A 13,437-nucleotide genomic window follows, 5' to 3' on the forward strand; every position below is an offset into this window, starting at 1 on the left:
GTCCAAACACAATCCATACTAAACTGATAGATTTCTTAATATTAAATTAAGTCATTATAGTAGACAGCCATCATCAACTGTTATTGAAGCAATCCTTGTTCTGATTGTCATCAATCACCATATTAGCATTAGATGAGTGTCATAAATCAATGTGAATCTTAAAAGACCCAAAAAAATCAAAGCCAAACACAGGCTGAAACAAAATTTTTATACAATAAGGCTCAGGAACAAAATGTAGAGAAAAAAAAATCCACGTCTTGGTCTTTTGGCTTCAATACTTCCCCCAAAACATTTATTCTAGTTTTAAAAAACCGTAAGCCTCTGAAAAGCCAGTCCCAAAATATTACATGCATAACCTAAGTTTTAAACCAATGACTCTCAATCATAGCTGCACGTTAGAATCACTTAGAGAGCGTTAAAAAAAAAATACCAATGACCAGGACCCACTTCCAGAGATTCTGATTTCATTGCTCTGACACAAGGCCCTTGAATTGATCTTTTTAAAAGCTCCCCTGGTGATTCTAATATGCAGCCAGGTGGAGAACCACTACTTTAATACAGCCTTTTGGGACAATAATTGCTCTGAGGTTGATAAACGCTTTTTGCCTTTTAATGAGATTTTATTAAAACTACTCAATTCATTCCATAGCTAATGAGCAGCTGTTACATTGCAGGCACTGTGTTAAGAGAAAGATGTGTAAGATATATTCCCTGCCCTCAAGAAGCTCCCTGTTAGCTAGGTAGAGAGACTCATAAATAAGTAACTGTAATTAAATATGATAAGTGCTCTTGAGGTGTAAGCAAATACAGCATGCCTCACAAACTTGCATGTCATCCTTGAGCAGGGGTCATGCTGCATCATTCCAATTTTAGTTTATGTCCTACCAAAGCAGGAAAGTCAGAAGTTACAGGTTACTAAATACTGAGGCAAATATTCAGCCTACACAAGGCGAAAAGTGTACATTTTGCTACTCTCCTTCACAGAAACTGCTGTACCATGAAGGTAGGCATTTCTATGTTTTAATTTGGATGAATCATTTTAAAATTTCCTTCATGTAACATTACTGATTATGCACTTGCCTATAAAACCATCAATTTGCAAAAGATACAGTAAATGCTTACGAACATAAAAATTAGCCGATTACCTGTATTTGCATAATACCTTTCCTTTCCAGTAATTGCTACATTTGCTAAGACAAGAAGTTTTGGGACAATGACAGCATTGGAGATTTGTTTCAGTCTCTTGAAAGATGTTACATGGGAAAATGTCATGGAAACAATAGGCATTCAAGGACCATTTGTAAGACTTTCAAAAATAAAAAGCACAGGGGGAAAGAGTTTAAATTTTTAAAAAAAGATATGTCATTCTCCCAATATTCATAATGGATCAGGCACCTGATTCCCTGTAAGTTAATGGATGAGTGAGTAGATAAGTAGTGAGGCAGGAGAGTGAGTGCGTGGTCAACTGATGGTAAAAAGGTGAAATCCATTTTAAAGCACTTCAGTGAAAATTTAAACCTGTTAAGCCCTAGGGGTCAAAAACAACTTGTGACACTAATTTGTTATAAAAGAAAAATCACAATTCCAGAGAACTTGGATAGACATCAACAAGGTTTTTGGTACAGGTGAGGGCTTTCTGTTTAAATCCAGAGTTGAACAAATTCTGAGTTAAAATGCATGCTGTCAGAGACGCCGCAAGAAAATCTCAAGTGAATTTCAATTTCCAGATCAATATATGCTGAGACAATTTACCAGAGAAAACCTTCAACCTTTACACAGGGTGAGGAACACTATCATTACATTCTCTGCCACAAAGGCTACCTTGAATTCATTATTTCACAGAATGACATATTATAAGCAGCACTGGCCAAGTCAGATTTTGTAGGATATGAATGAGAGTTCACGTTCACAGTAGTTAAGGTAGCCATAGAGGAACTATCACCTCAAAATTAGCTTGCTCCCCATCCTTATGCAGCTCTGAAGCAACAGAGGAGATGAATCTAGTTCTACCAGAGGCGTTTCCTGAAAATATTCTATCAATTATAAGTCAGCAGAATACTGATTGTGCTAATGTGATGCTGTGATGCTGACCATTTCTTCTCGATATCCAAAGAGTCACATCATCACTCTTTCAGACCTCAAGGAATCAGAACTAGTTACTAACGTTGATTCAATGATGCCTATTTTCCGTTATCACAACAGAATTAACATTTTAATCTCACCTTTTCCAATTATGACTTTGCTGGCTCATTTAAATCAAATATAACTAAGACACAACAAACATCATTCCCCCCATGCACACACACGCACATAATTATTTGGGGGCTTTGGGGAAACACCTAATTTACCTGCACTGGGTGCCAAGAATGAAGAAACCAAGGAGATTTTTTTTTTGACATATTTGTCTCTCTAGAACTGTGCTATTCACATATGGCTATTGAGCACTTGAAATGTGGCTAATCCAAATGAGGAACTGAATTTTGAATTTAATTTTAATTTTAACTTAGAAAGAGATACTTGATTCAGTTATTAGGAAACTTTTAGGTATGTTTGGAACAACTTGGGTATGTGAATCTACTTTTGCAAATGCAAATTTTATGGAACTTAAATACAGAACAAGTATTTACGATGAAAATTTAGCTTAGTGTCAGAATTGAGATGTGTGGTTAGTGTAAAATACACATTGGATTCTGAAGAGTGAGTATGAAAGAAAGGATGTAAAATAGCTCACTAATGATTTCTATACTGACTACATGTTGAAGTGATAATAATAGTCTGGATCTATTGGGTAAAAGAAAATATTTTATTAAAATTAATTGCACCCACTTGCTTTTAATCTTTTTAATGTGGCTATTAGAAATTTTACATATATAAAGTTACATATGGGGCTCACATTATATATTTTTTGGACCACTCTGCTTTAGAGCACTTCCACAACCACTTTACCAGGGCGCATTTGGATATCCTTCTTCCAGTAGACAGGCTGGTCATGTAACAATAGGGGCAAGGAGTAACACGTCCTTGTATCAACTGGGTCTGAGAAGTGTGTAGCAAGCTCTACCCACAATTTCACCATGTGAGGCGACACTGTAATACCTCAGCATGAAAGGAAAATAATAAGTTATCAGCACTTAAACAAATTGAAATCCAGTACTGCAGACAACTTAAAAGAGATAGAGCCAACTGCTGTAAGGTCTTGCTATCATTTCCCAACTGCGGACCTTAAAATAGACGATAAAGCACCGCTTCCCAAAAAGAGGCAAAATATTTCAATGGTAGCTATCTAGTAATCCTTAATAACTAAGCAAAAATTTCTCTTAAATCTTATCTCCTCAACTTCTAAAGCCACAGAATACACGCTGAACTAGGAAATCAACTTCAGATCGCCAGCATTTCCCTCACAAGCAAATTAGCAGGATTGTGCACTTGGAATACTGTTTGACAAGAATGAAATGGAAACTATTCAAAACAGATTTAAGGAATGGACAATTAGATGAGGAACTGCAGATTTAATTCTCAATCAGCACTGTGATTAATCTGATTCCCTGCTTTTCCCTAGTGTAATTATACAACACAGATGAAAGGATGAGCATTTGGACTGTCAGTTCTATATTCTGGACCAGCCCGGTGACTCAAAGCAGACGGCGCTACCACGCTAAGCACCATCCCAACAACAGTCGAGGGAAGCCTCGAACACTGATTTAACAGTCATTGCATAACGAGGCATTAAAAATTCGGAAACCCCCAACTCTTTCCACGTTGGTCTACACCAGGTGAAAAATTTGCTGAAACTGAACGCACCCCGTCTTAAATGACCCCCTCCAATCCGGGCATGGGATGAACACAAAGGCATCTATCGAATACCCTGCACAATAGACACACACCCCACAATTTAAAATCCTGGACGTTCTTTCTCTATCTCTCCACGGAAGCAAAGGAAATGCAAGCTGCTCTTTTCGTTAATGGTCTGTGGTACACGCAAGGTAACAATAAGCTCAACTGTTCCCAGGAAGCAACTATAAAATCGGTTCTGCCACGTCCCTGTGCAACCGTCAGATAAAATGCAGACAGCAGATTTCAGCCGGCCCCACGCCTCATGGGGTGGCCAACCTCGGCTCGTCGGCCTCCACGGATCGCCGAGAAGCCCCCAGACACCCACCCCGCGGGGGGTCCAGGTACACGTCTATAAATACTCCCGGGTGAGGACGAGGGAGGAGGGGGGGAGGGCAGGGGGCAGGCCCCGGGCGGGTGCGGGTGCGGGAGGACCCAGGCATCACTGAAATGCATTTTCCCACACTCCCGCTCCCTCGCGTGGAAACTCACTTGCCGATCACCTCGCACAGCTCGTACACATCCTCGAACAGCACGTCGTCGTCGGCCATGGTCCGGAGGGGACAGTGGCCGCAGCGTGGAGGGCTCCGAAAACGGGGGTGGGGGCGCCAAAGAGCTCAGTGCCCGGCCCCTGGCTCGCCTCCTCCCCTCAGGACCCGCGAGCCCTCAGTGCCGAGGACACTCGAGCGGGGCGGCGAGGCCCGGAGACTGCGGCGCCTTCCTCTGCGGGCGACCGCCCCGGCGCGGGCGGCGGGGCCGGGGCGCTGGAGCGAGGGCGGCCCGGGCCCGGCGCCGCCCGCCCGCCCGCTGCTCCTCGCGCTGCTCGGGCCGCGCTGCCCGGCGTGCGGATCCTCGGGGACCGCGCGGCGCCTCGCTCTCCTCTCGTCAGCCCGCGCGGGCCGCGAGGCCGCGACCGCTCCCTCGGTCGAGGCAGGCTCCGGCGCGGCGCGGGGCAGCTCGGGCTACAGGGGGGGCCGCGGCAGGACCATGGAGGGAAGATCGCCGCGGAGGGAGGTGGCGGCGGCAGATCGGCGCTGGGGACCAGGAGGCGGCGGCAGAGACGCTCCCTCCTCCTTCTCCTCCTCCTGCCGCCGCCGCCCGCCCGCCTGGGAGTGGGAGGGGGTTTCGCGGGACTGGCTCTCCGTGCGGGCGGGAGCCGAGGCCGCCGCCTTCAGCTCCTCCTCCTCCGCCTCGGCCGCCGACCAGCTCGCTAGCCCCGAGCACCCTCCTCGCGCACACAAGACCTCCTCCCACTCCGGCCGCACGGCTTCCAGAACCACAGGCCCCGCCCACTCCAGCCCGTCGGGAGGCGGTGGCCCAGGGAAAGAGCCCGGGCAGAGCGGCGCATGCGCGCGCCGCGGGCCACGTCACGGCAAACCGGCGGGCGCCGGGAATCTAGAAGGGGCGGGGGGCTGAGGCACGCGGGCGGCATCTGCTTAGGCGGGGGCGGGGCGGGGTCGTTACCCCCGCGACCAAGCCGCGGAAGGGGTCGGGGACAAAAGGCCTGCGACCGAACGCACTTCCTTGGCTCTCTGAGGCGACAGGCTCGGAAGCCCGGCCGCTCCCTCCTTTTGTAACCACGAGAAGCCTTTCCCAGTTTCTGCTGGGGGAGGAGGCTGGGAAAGGGTCCTAATGAATGGGAAAGCAAGAACAGAGGCGGCGAGGTTGTCACTCCAGATCTTGCTAGGCGGCTGATGCTTTTAGTGCCACTGTCACTCTTTAATGAAAACGAGGGCTGTGGATGAAGTGTTGTCCACCTACAAGAAAAGAACCAAACAAAAACTGTCCAGGAAGATGTGCAACAACAAATGGCAATTTACAGAGACAGCTTCTCCCGCATTCTGCCCCAAACTCAAATATCTATCCAGCGCCTACACCCACGAGAGACAGCCTAGAGAGAGGTCAGGAAAGCAGGGTCATACAGAGACTTTAAACCCCTTTGTATATTGCCCCCTCCCAAATTTCCACTACCTACTCTGCTCCTTTTACTCCCTACGAATGTTAGGCATGTCAGGATAAAAATGCAACTAGAGGGAGTGGATGGTACAGGGTCAGCCAGGGAGTGAGGTTATGGGTGTTGCCGTTGTGTTAGGTTGTATTCAATATGAAGATTTCTGTTCAACTGAGCATGTGCGGAATGAGCCAACGCCATCAGACAGGTATATGCCTCAGTTGAGGACCAATAAAAAGAAAAAAAAAAGTCTTTGTTCCTCTGCACAGCAGAAGTGCCCGATTAGTTCATAAATCAGCTTCTAGAAATCATCTGGTAAAATTCTCAGTACGGTAATTAAAACAAAAAGAAGAAGAAGAGAAAGAAAAAAGAAGATAGTATTTACCAAAGAGTGTGAGGGGGTGGAGACAGCCTATTTTCTCTTCAGAAACGTTTTCGGCAAACCCTTGACCACTCCGTTAAGAGGCTGAGAGATTTGCCAGTGTTAAAGATTTGAGTACTAGACCTTTTTTAAACAATGCAAATCAGAGGGAAAATGTAATTGTGTGAGAAGGTTTTCCTCCTTTTCCAAAGAGCTTGTGCATTCTCTAGAGAAGGGAGCTTTAGAGCCCGGGAAACATTGCCTCCATTGAGGGTCCCACAGCTCCAAGTCACTCACTCCAAATTGGCATGTCCACCTGGTACCTAGTGAATAAGGTGTTACTCCATTCTGCCTTGAAGTGTACAGCGACCCTCACCTTGTCAGCTTCATTTCCTTTCCCCAGTCTAAGTCGGAGCTATGCCAAGTCTTGTCGACTTCATTTTGGGGTTTGTTATCTTCCACAGGGACCTATGCTCAGAGGTAGAAAAGGACAATGACAAAATAAAACAAAAGAAGTGAAGTTGAATAAAAAAGACGACTACAGAGATAGGTTTGCATTCTGCTCATGGAATCACAGCGGGTTTCGATTTGGAAAGAGCCTCAGAGGTCGGCCAGTCCCACTCTGTCATTTACAGATGTGGGGTATGCCACCATGATTGGCCTAATTTGACATTCCCTGGTCTCTGGCCTTGAATGGTGCAAGGTCTTCCAGTCAGCTCAAAGCTCAGGACTTTCCGCTCACTATGGATGTGAAACACTCTGTTTCTCCCCACCCCATCCCCCAACCATCACACTGGCCTTGAATAAAGAGTATGCACCCTCATTTGCTGCCAGCAGGCATCTTGTGTCCATGAGGGTAGTCAAACCTAAGATGAAGGTGGAACTGAGGGGCAGCAGCGTGGAGATGTCCTCAATGACGTTATCAATCTCTTGTTTAGCCAACTCTCTACACTTTCCCATCATATAAGGCAATGAATTTCCTTACTGTTTAAGCCATTTTGAGTTGGGTTTTCTGTTACTTTCAAAGGAAGCATCCGACTAATGGTACAACAGATGAGAAAAAAAAGTTCAGAGACAAATATATGTCCATGGTCACGCATTTAGCTCAGCATCTAATCTGAACCTAGATCTCCCAGCTTCCAGTGTGGTATTTAGTGATACTGAAGTCCTCTGTAATACAAATCCCTCAGAACTTGTACCATGCTTTGTGGCTAGAAGTAGCCCCTCTGTTTTCTACAATTAAAATGACCAAGGCTTTTAAATGAAGATAATTCTTCTCTGGGTTTCTTCCAAAAACTCAATACTCTTCAAACAAATACGCACACGTATAAATGATCAGGTGTCTATAATTTAGTTCTGTTTTAGTTTCCATGAAGAAAATGTTAAAGTAACTAGGTGCATCAGTTAGATTGTGTTCAGATGTTAATAATTGAATACTCAATAACAGTGGTATAAGTAAATGGGGGGACTTATCTTTCTCATATAGCAAGGAGTCTGGAGGTGGGTGGTTACTAACATTGTATCAGCTACTCAACGGTGTCATCAGTGACCTAGGTTCTTTCTTTCCACCCTGCCATCCTCGACATGTTAGCTTCTCATTCTCAGGCATGTTGCTTCATCATTACAAGATGACTGCCACAATTTCCAACATCAAAGTGCATTCAAAGGCAGGAATCAGGAAGGCGGTAAGGGTAGGCAAGGCCGTTTTGCTCCCTCTCCCATCTCTTGTTAGGGAAAGAAAATATCCTTTCCCCATCTCACTGGCCAGAACAGTCACATGGCAACTTTCACCTGCAAGAGAAGCTGGGGATGCAGGGATCTGCCTTTTCCTGCCTATTCTTTGAAGGTGGGCAAGGGAGAAGTAGGTGGGGAATTGGCTCTGGCAGCCAATCAGCAGTATTTCCCATACTATGAAAATCATCAATGAATTAATTCTCTATCTTCATTATAATGTAGATATACTCTGAGTATATAACTGGTACGTCTTTTTAAAAATTCAGAAACATTAAAAGACCCACGAGGATGGGGTTGCTGTTAAACCAATTTGATTCTCAGATGTCAGTGAAAATCTTCAGTGACCTTGAGGTATTGGACTTCACAGTTGTGTTAGACATTCTCAGGTTGTTAGGCTCCCACATAATTTCAACATGACACCAATAGACAAGGGGAAAACACACTCTACAGAAATATTAGCATGAGTACAACACAGAAGTTGGCGTGGCACGGGATTAATTTAGGCAATTCAGGGTGCAGCCTCATTCTGTAGCTATGATTGTTTAAGCATATAAATTACTACTGAATTAATGAATAAAATTAAGAATGGCATGATCTTAAACTGGAATAAAGTTATTTCCTGGTGGTGTAAGCATGATGCTCTAAGCTCAAATGAAAGCCACCATCAGTCTCTCCAGAAAAAGCTGCATACGCTAAACTTATACTCCGATATCATGTGGCAAATCATTTATTTTATATTCATTCAATGAATGTCTGTGGTAACCACTGAGGCTAGAGCTACAAATGAGGCAGACATGGTCTCTGCCCACTCCAAGTTTTGTTCTAGAAGAAAACAAGTAACAGACAGGTAATTACAATTAAGAGTGATGGTCGTTAGGGTGTGGAAAGTATGGGGAGCAACTAGCCGAGGGACCTATGGGTCACTGAAGGCCCAACTGAAGAAATGTTTAAACGAAGACTGAAGAAAGAATAGAAACTCACCAGATGAAAGGAGTGGGGGCCAGTTGATTCTAGGTAGAGAGGACAGCATTTGTGAAGTCCTGAAGATGAGCAAGAATATGCTATTTTGGAAGAAGAACATGATCTTTTGGAGAAGTAGGTCGTGGCTGGATCACAGAGTGTAGAAAGAAAGCGGTCGGGGTGGGGGTGGGGTTAGAGAAATAAGCAGCGGCCAGAGAGCAGAATGCATCAAATGCCATTTTTAAGAGTTGACCCATTAAAAGACTGCATATTTCAGTGGCACTAGAGTCTTATGTGTAAACTGAGACCCTCAAAGCCTCATGCACGAACAGAAAACTGTAGTACTTTTAAGTAACTCTTCCTTTCCCACTTGCTGCACCCTGTTCTCTTGCTTAGTTACTTTTAAAATGGAGATGCTCCCCGTATAAATATAAAATTCCTTAAATTGTTGGAGCCGACACTGTAGGTGCACCACTCAAATCCTCACTGATCGCTTTAACCATTCCTGGGTGCCCCTCCCCCAGCATCAGCATGTTTTTGCTTCCAAAGCCCACACCTGTGACTTCAGAGGACTTCCCCCGTGGAAGTGCCTGGGAGTTTAGGTCTCCCCCATCTGGCTGTTAGTGCAGGCATGTAGAGTCCAGCTACCTTCACAGGGGTCGGGGGTGGGGGGACAACTCTGAGACGTTACCTATGGCCTGAGCTCCCCTGTGGGGTTAAGCTGCAGCTACTGTCCACAAGACTTTGCCTGCTTCCCACCCCTTCCCTTTCCTACTCCTCTCATTCCCTAACAGGTTTCTCCTGGGAGTACTTTCTTAATAAATCATTTGCTCATAAATGCCCTTATCAGGATCTGCTTTGAGGAAAACCCAACCTAAAGCAACAGTGTTTTTCCTAGTGACAACTGCATCTGAATCATCTGGGAGCTTATGAAAAATGTTAAAAATCTTGATTCCTGGGGCCTACCCAAGGCCTCCTGAATCTCAATCTCCTGGAGCATGTCACAGGGATCGGTATTTTTATAAGTTCCCCAAGTGAGTCTTGAATATCTAAAAATTAAGAACCATTGCCCTAACGCTGGCCACTGAATATGCTCTCTGAAAAAACAAAAACAGAAACAAAAAAGGACCTAGGGCTGACTTCATCACTAGGGTGGAGAAACCGTAAGAAATGCAAAACACTTCAGGGAGTAGAAGAGGATCTGAATACAAATGTGTTTCCTTCTGTAAACCACTGTCTAAAGATTCATTTTACCCTTCTTTAATATCAATGAACGAGACACTGGAACCTTTTGTTTTTCAGTGGAAACAAGATTGCCTTTGGATACAGCATAGTGTTGGTATACACTGAACATGTTGTAACTCAAAAGTTAACCAAAAGATATCCCTTCATTGAGCCACTTAAGATCACAAGCACTCGCTGGCCTCCTGGGGACACAACTGTGCTACATGCTAATGGGGATTGCAATAGTCAGGATTCTTTTGGTTGCAAGTGACAGAACACTCAAACCAGCTTAAACAATACAGAGAATCTATTGGTTCACATAACTGAGAAGTCAAGATGTATGCTAGCTTCATGTGAGGTATGATCCAGGACTCAAATGATGTCACTGAAGATCCACTTTCTCCCAGGCATATCATTTTGCATTCTGTGGTACTGGCTTCATCCTTAGGGTCCACGAGGTGGCCCCCAGAGCTCCAGGCTCTCCCCTTGAAGTGGCAAGACAGCTGCCACTGTTTCACACTTTACCTCCGTATATATCAGCATCCAGGACAAGAGAGGAGGAATCTTATCCAGTAGGTCCTGCCCTGTTCTAGGATTCACTCCCTCATTGGCCTGGTATAAGGCACATGACTATCCCTGAACCAATCACTGTAGCCAGGGAATGAGAGTCACTGAATAATTTAACCAGCCAGGGCTCACCCTTGAGCTGAGTGTGGAATCAATCTCCTGGCCGAGAGTGGAAGGACAAGAAAGGGCCCCAAAGGAGCACCAGGACACTTTTTGTAGGAGAAGGGCAGAATGAATGGCGGGAGTCTCCCTGTTCTAGTCACCCAAACACTGGCAACTGGCTTTGTCTTAGCACTCTACTTCTTTCTCCATGTTCAGATAGTCACCGGACCCTGTCAATTTTTCTTTCAAAATTCCTTTTAGATTCTCCCTTTCTCTTCCATTTCTTCAGTCTTCACCACAATGCATTCCCCCATCAACCCATACTTAATGTTGCTTCACTTTACTCACTGGGCTCCTGATTCCAACTGCTTGTCCCATCCTGCTCACCACAGGGAGGCCCAATTCAGGTCTATGAAAGAGAATTCTCAGCATCTATAACAGTGCCTGGTGTGCAGTAGGCATTCAAAAGGTATTTGTTGAATGATGAATGAATGAATGAATGGCCTCATAGCCCTTATCACTTTCTGGAATTCTCTTTTGTTTATAGCCTTTCTCCTTCAACCCTTGAACCTAGAAAGTGTCTGGAACATAGTAAATACTCCATATATGTTTATTGAATAAATGGCTATTTGTTTCTTGAATTGGGTTAGAGAATCACTCATAATTAGGAAGAGACTGAGGAGCCAACAGAAACAAAGTGGTTGGATTCTTGGGAAGAAAATGCATAACAGAAGATTTTCATAGAGAAGGGGACAGTCAACAGTATCAAAGCTGAAGAAGTATCAAAGAGAGCAGGGACAGAGAAAAGGTCATTGGATTTACTTCCACTAATTCTACTAGCTATCTTTTGTGTAGGAAAACAAATGAAAACTTCACACAGCATTTGGATTTTTCCTTCTGTCTTAGCTATGAGAGAGTTCAATGGTAAAGTGGGAAATTAAGCTGCTATCTCCTCCTTAATTTCCTTTTCTGTATTTCCTGGTACTGTCTTTCCGGCTGCCACTAAACTGCCACTGTACAAGGTAAAAACGCACAATCAGCTGCAATGTGTCTAATGGGTGACTTATATTGAGTCTAGCCCTGGCTAACTTGCAAAGAATCAAGTAAGTCACCCTCAACAGAAAGGAGTATGATTTACTATGTTAAGTGCACTGTGGAAAAGGTCAAGTGATTAATAGGTCACCAATATGAAATACAAGCCTATAAACACTGGTAGGTTTAATCATTTACCCTCCCTGGGCACGGATGGAACAGATCCTCTCTGGGGGTCTTTTCTGGCAGTGTGAGTCTGCAAAATTCTCAAGGAGATATTTCCTTCTTCCCATACCTTCTCATAAGTGATACTTTAAAAAAAAATGGAGACCCTTTTCCTGAAAAATCTTTATTCTCATAGAGATAAACTATAATGTCAGGATCTGTACTAATAAGATGTTTTCCATTTTGGCCAAGAGAAAAAAATAACTATTGGGTTTTCCACAGGCTGTTTGTGGTAATTCCCAGATCTGATAGGAACTCTTCAGTGATATTTTGCCTTAAGTATTCTAATCAAATATTTCCCATTCAAGCTTATTTACCTTTGTTATCTATTTTAAATTGTCTTGTAAATAGAGACAATAGCTAAAGATGTAGCCTTTTAAAAGACAATAGCAAGATCAAACTAAGGGGAAAAGATAGAGATTCTAATGGTCTGTAAAGAAATAATGGAAGGACCATTCATTGAGGGCTTATTATAAATGCCAGATACTATGCAAAGACGTTACACATATTTCATTTAATACACATAACAACTTTATGAGGTAGATATTTTTGCCCTCATTTTACAGATGAGGAAACTGAGATTTGGAGAGACTTGGAGAGAGGTTGAGTAATGTGCCAAGGATTACACAGCTAGAAGCAGAAGGACCAATGTTTGAACCAAGTCTGCCAGATCCCAAAACCTGGATCATTGTGCACCTGACATTGGCTTTCTTGTGTTTCTCTGAAGCAGTAAGTTTTATTTTCTTTTTTTTTTTTTTCAGATTAAGCAAAGTATGCCTCAGGCAAAGGGAACAATGGGTTGAATAAACAACAGCAATAGTAATAATAGTTCCTGCTTACTGAAATTTTATTTAGTGCTGGGCAATGTGCTAAATGTTTTTAAGCATTTATTTCCTTATTCGATAAAACTTTACTCACCCTTTATTACATAGTAGGCACTGAGTGTATAATAGTGAGCAAAATCAACATGATTCTTGTTCTCTTGGAGCTTATAAGTTAGTGAGAGAGGTAGGTATAAATCAAATAACCACAAAGACAAATGTATAATTATTTCCACAAGGGTGCCAAGACTATTCACTGGGGAAAGGACAGTCTTTTCAACAAATGGTGTTGGGAAAACTGGATATCCACATGCAAAAGAATGAAGCTGGAACCTTACCATATACCATATAAAAAATTAACTCAAAATGGATCAAAGACCTAAGACCTAAAACTATAAAACTCTTAAAAGAAAACATAGAGGAAAAGCTACATGACATTGGATTTGGCAATACTTTTTTTGGGTATGACACCAAAAGCAGAGGCAATAAAAGTAAAAATAGATGAATTGGATAATATCAAAATTTAAAAATTTTGTGCATCAAAGGACACAATCAAAAGCACCCTATGGAATGGGAGAAAATATTTGCAAATCATATATCTGGTAAGGGGTTAATATCCAGAATATATG

General features: G+C 43.5%; 1 protein-coding gene and 1 pseudogene across 9 annotated transcripts in view; both read right to left on the reverse strand.

The window, feature by feature from the left end:
- CASK (calcium/calmodulin dependent serine protein kinase) overlaps positions 1-4,600 on the reverse strand; it is a 392,163-nt gene extending 387,563 nt beyond the window's left edge. For 8 of the 9 annotated variants that reach the window (XM_059909981.1, XM_059909979.1, XM_059909977.1 and 5 more), the window contains exon 1: positions 4,324-4,600. In XM_059909981.1, the coding sequence (XP_059765964.1) occupies positions 4,324-4,382 (59 nt within the window). In that variant the 5' untranslated portion in view covers positions 4,383-4,600. The remainder of the gene's footprint in view (positions 1-4,323) is intronic. The other variant, XM_059909976.1, reaches the window with a different exon arrangement.
- Positions 801-895, reverse strand: LOC132358036 (U6 spliceosomal RNA; annotated as a pseudogene).
- Positions 4,601-13,437: the final 8,837 nt, after the last annotated feature.

The sequence above is a fragment of the Balaenoptera ricei genome, chromosome X (genome assembly GCF_028023285.1).
Source record: "Balaenoptera ricei isolate mBalRic1 chromosome X, mBalRic1.hap2, whole genome shotgun sequence".
Classification (NCBI taxonomy): Eukaryota; Metazoa; Chordata; class Mammalia; order Artiodactyla; family Balaenopteridae; genus Balaenoptera; species Balaenoptera ricei.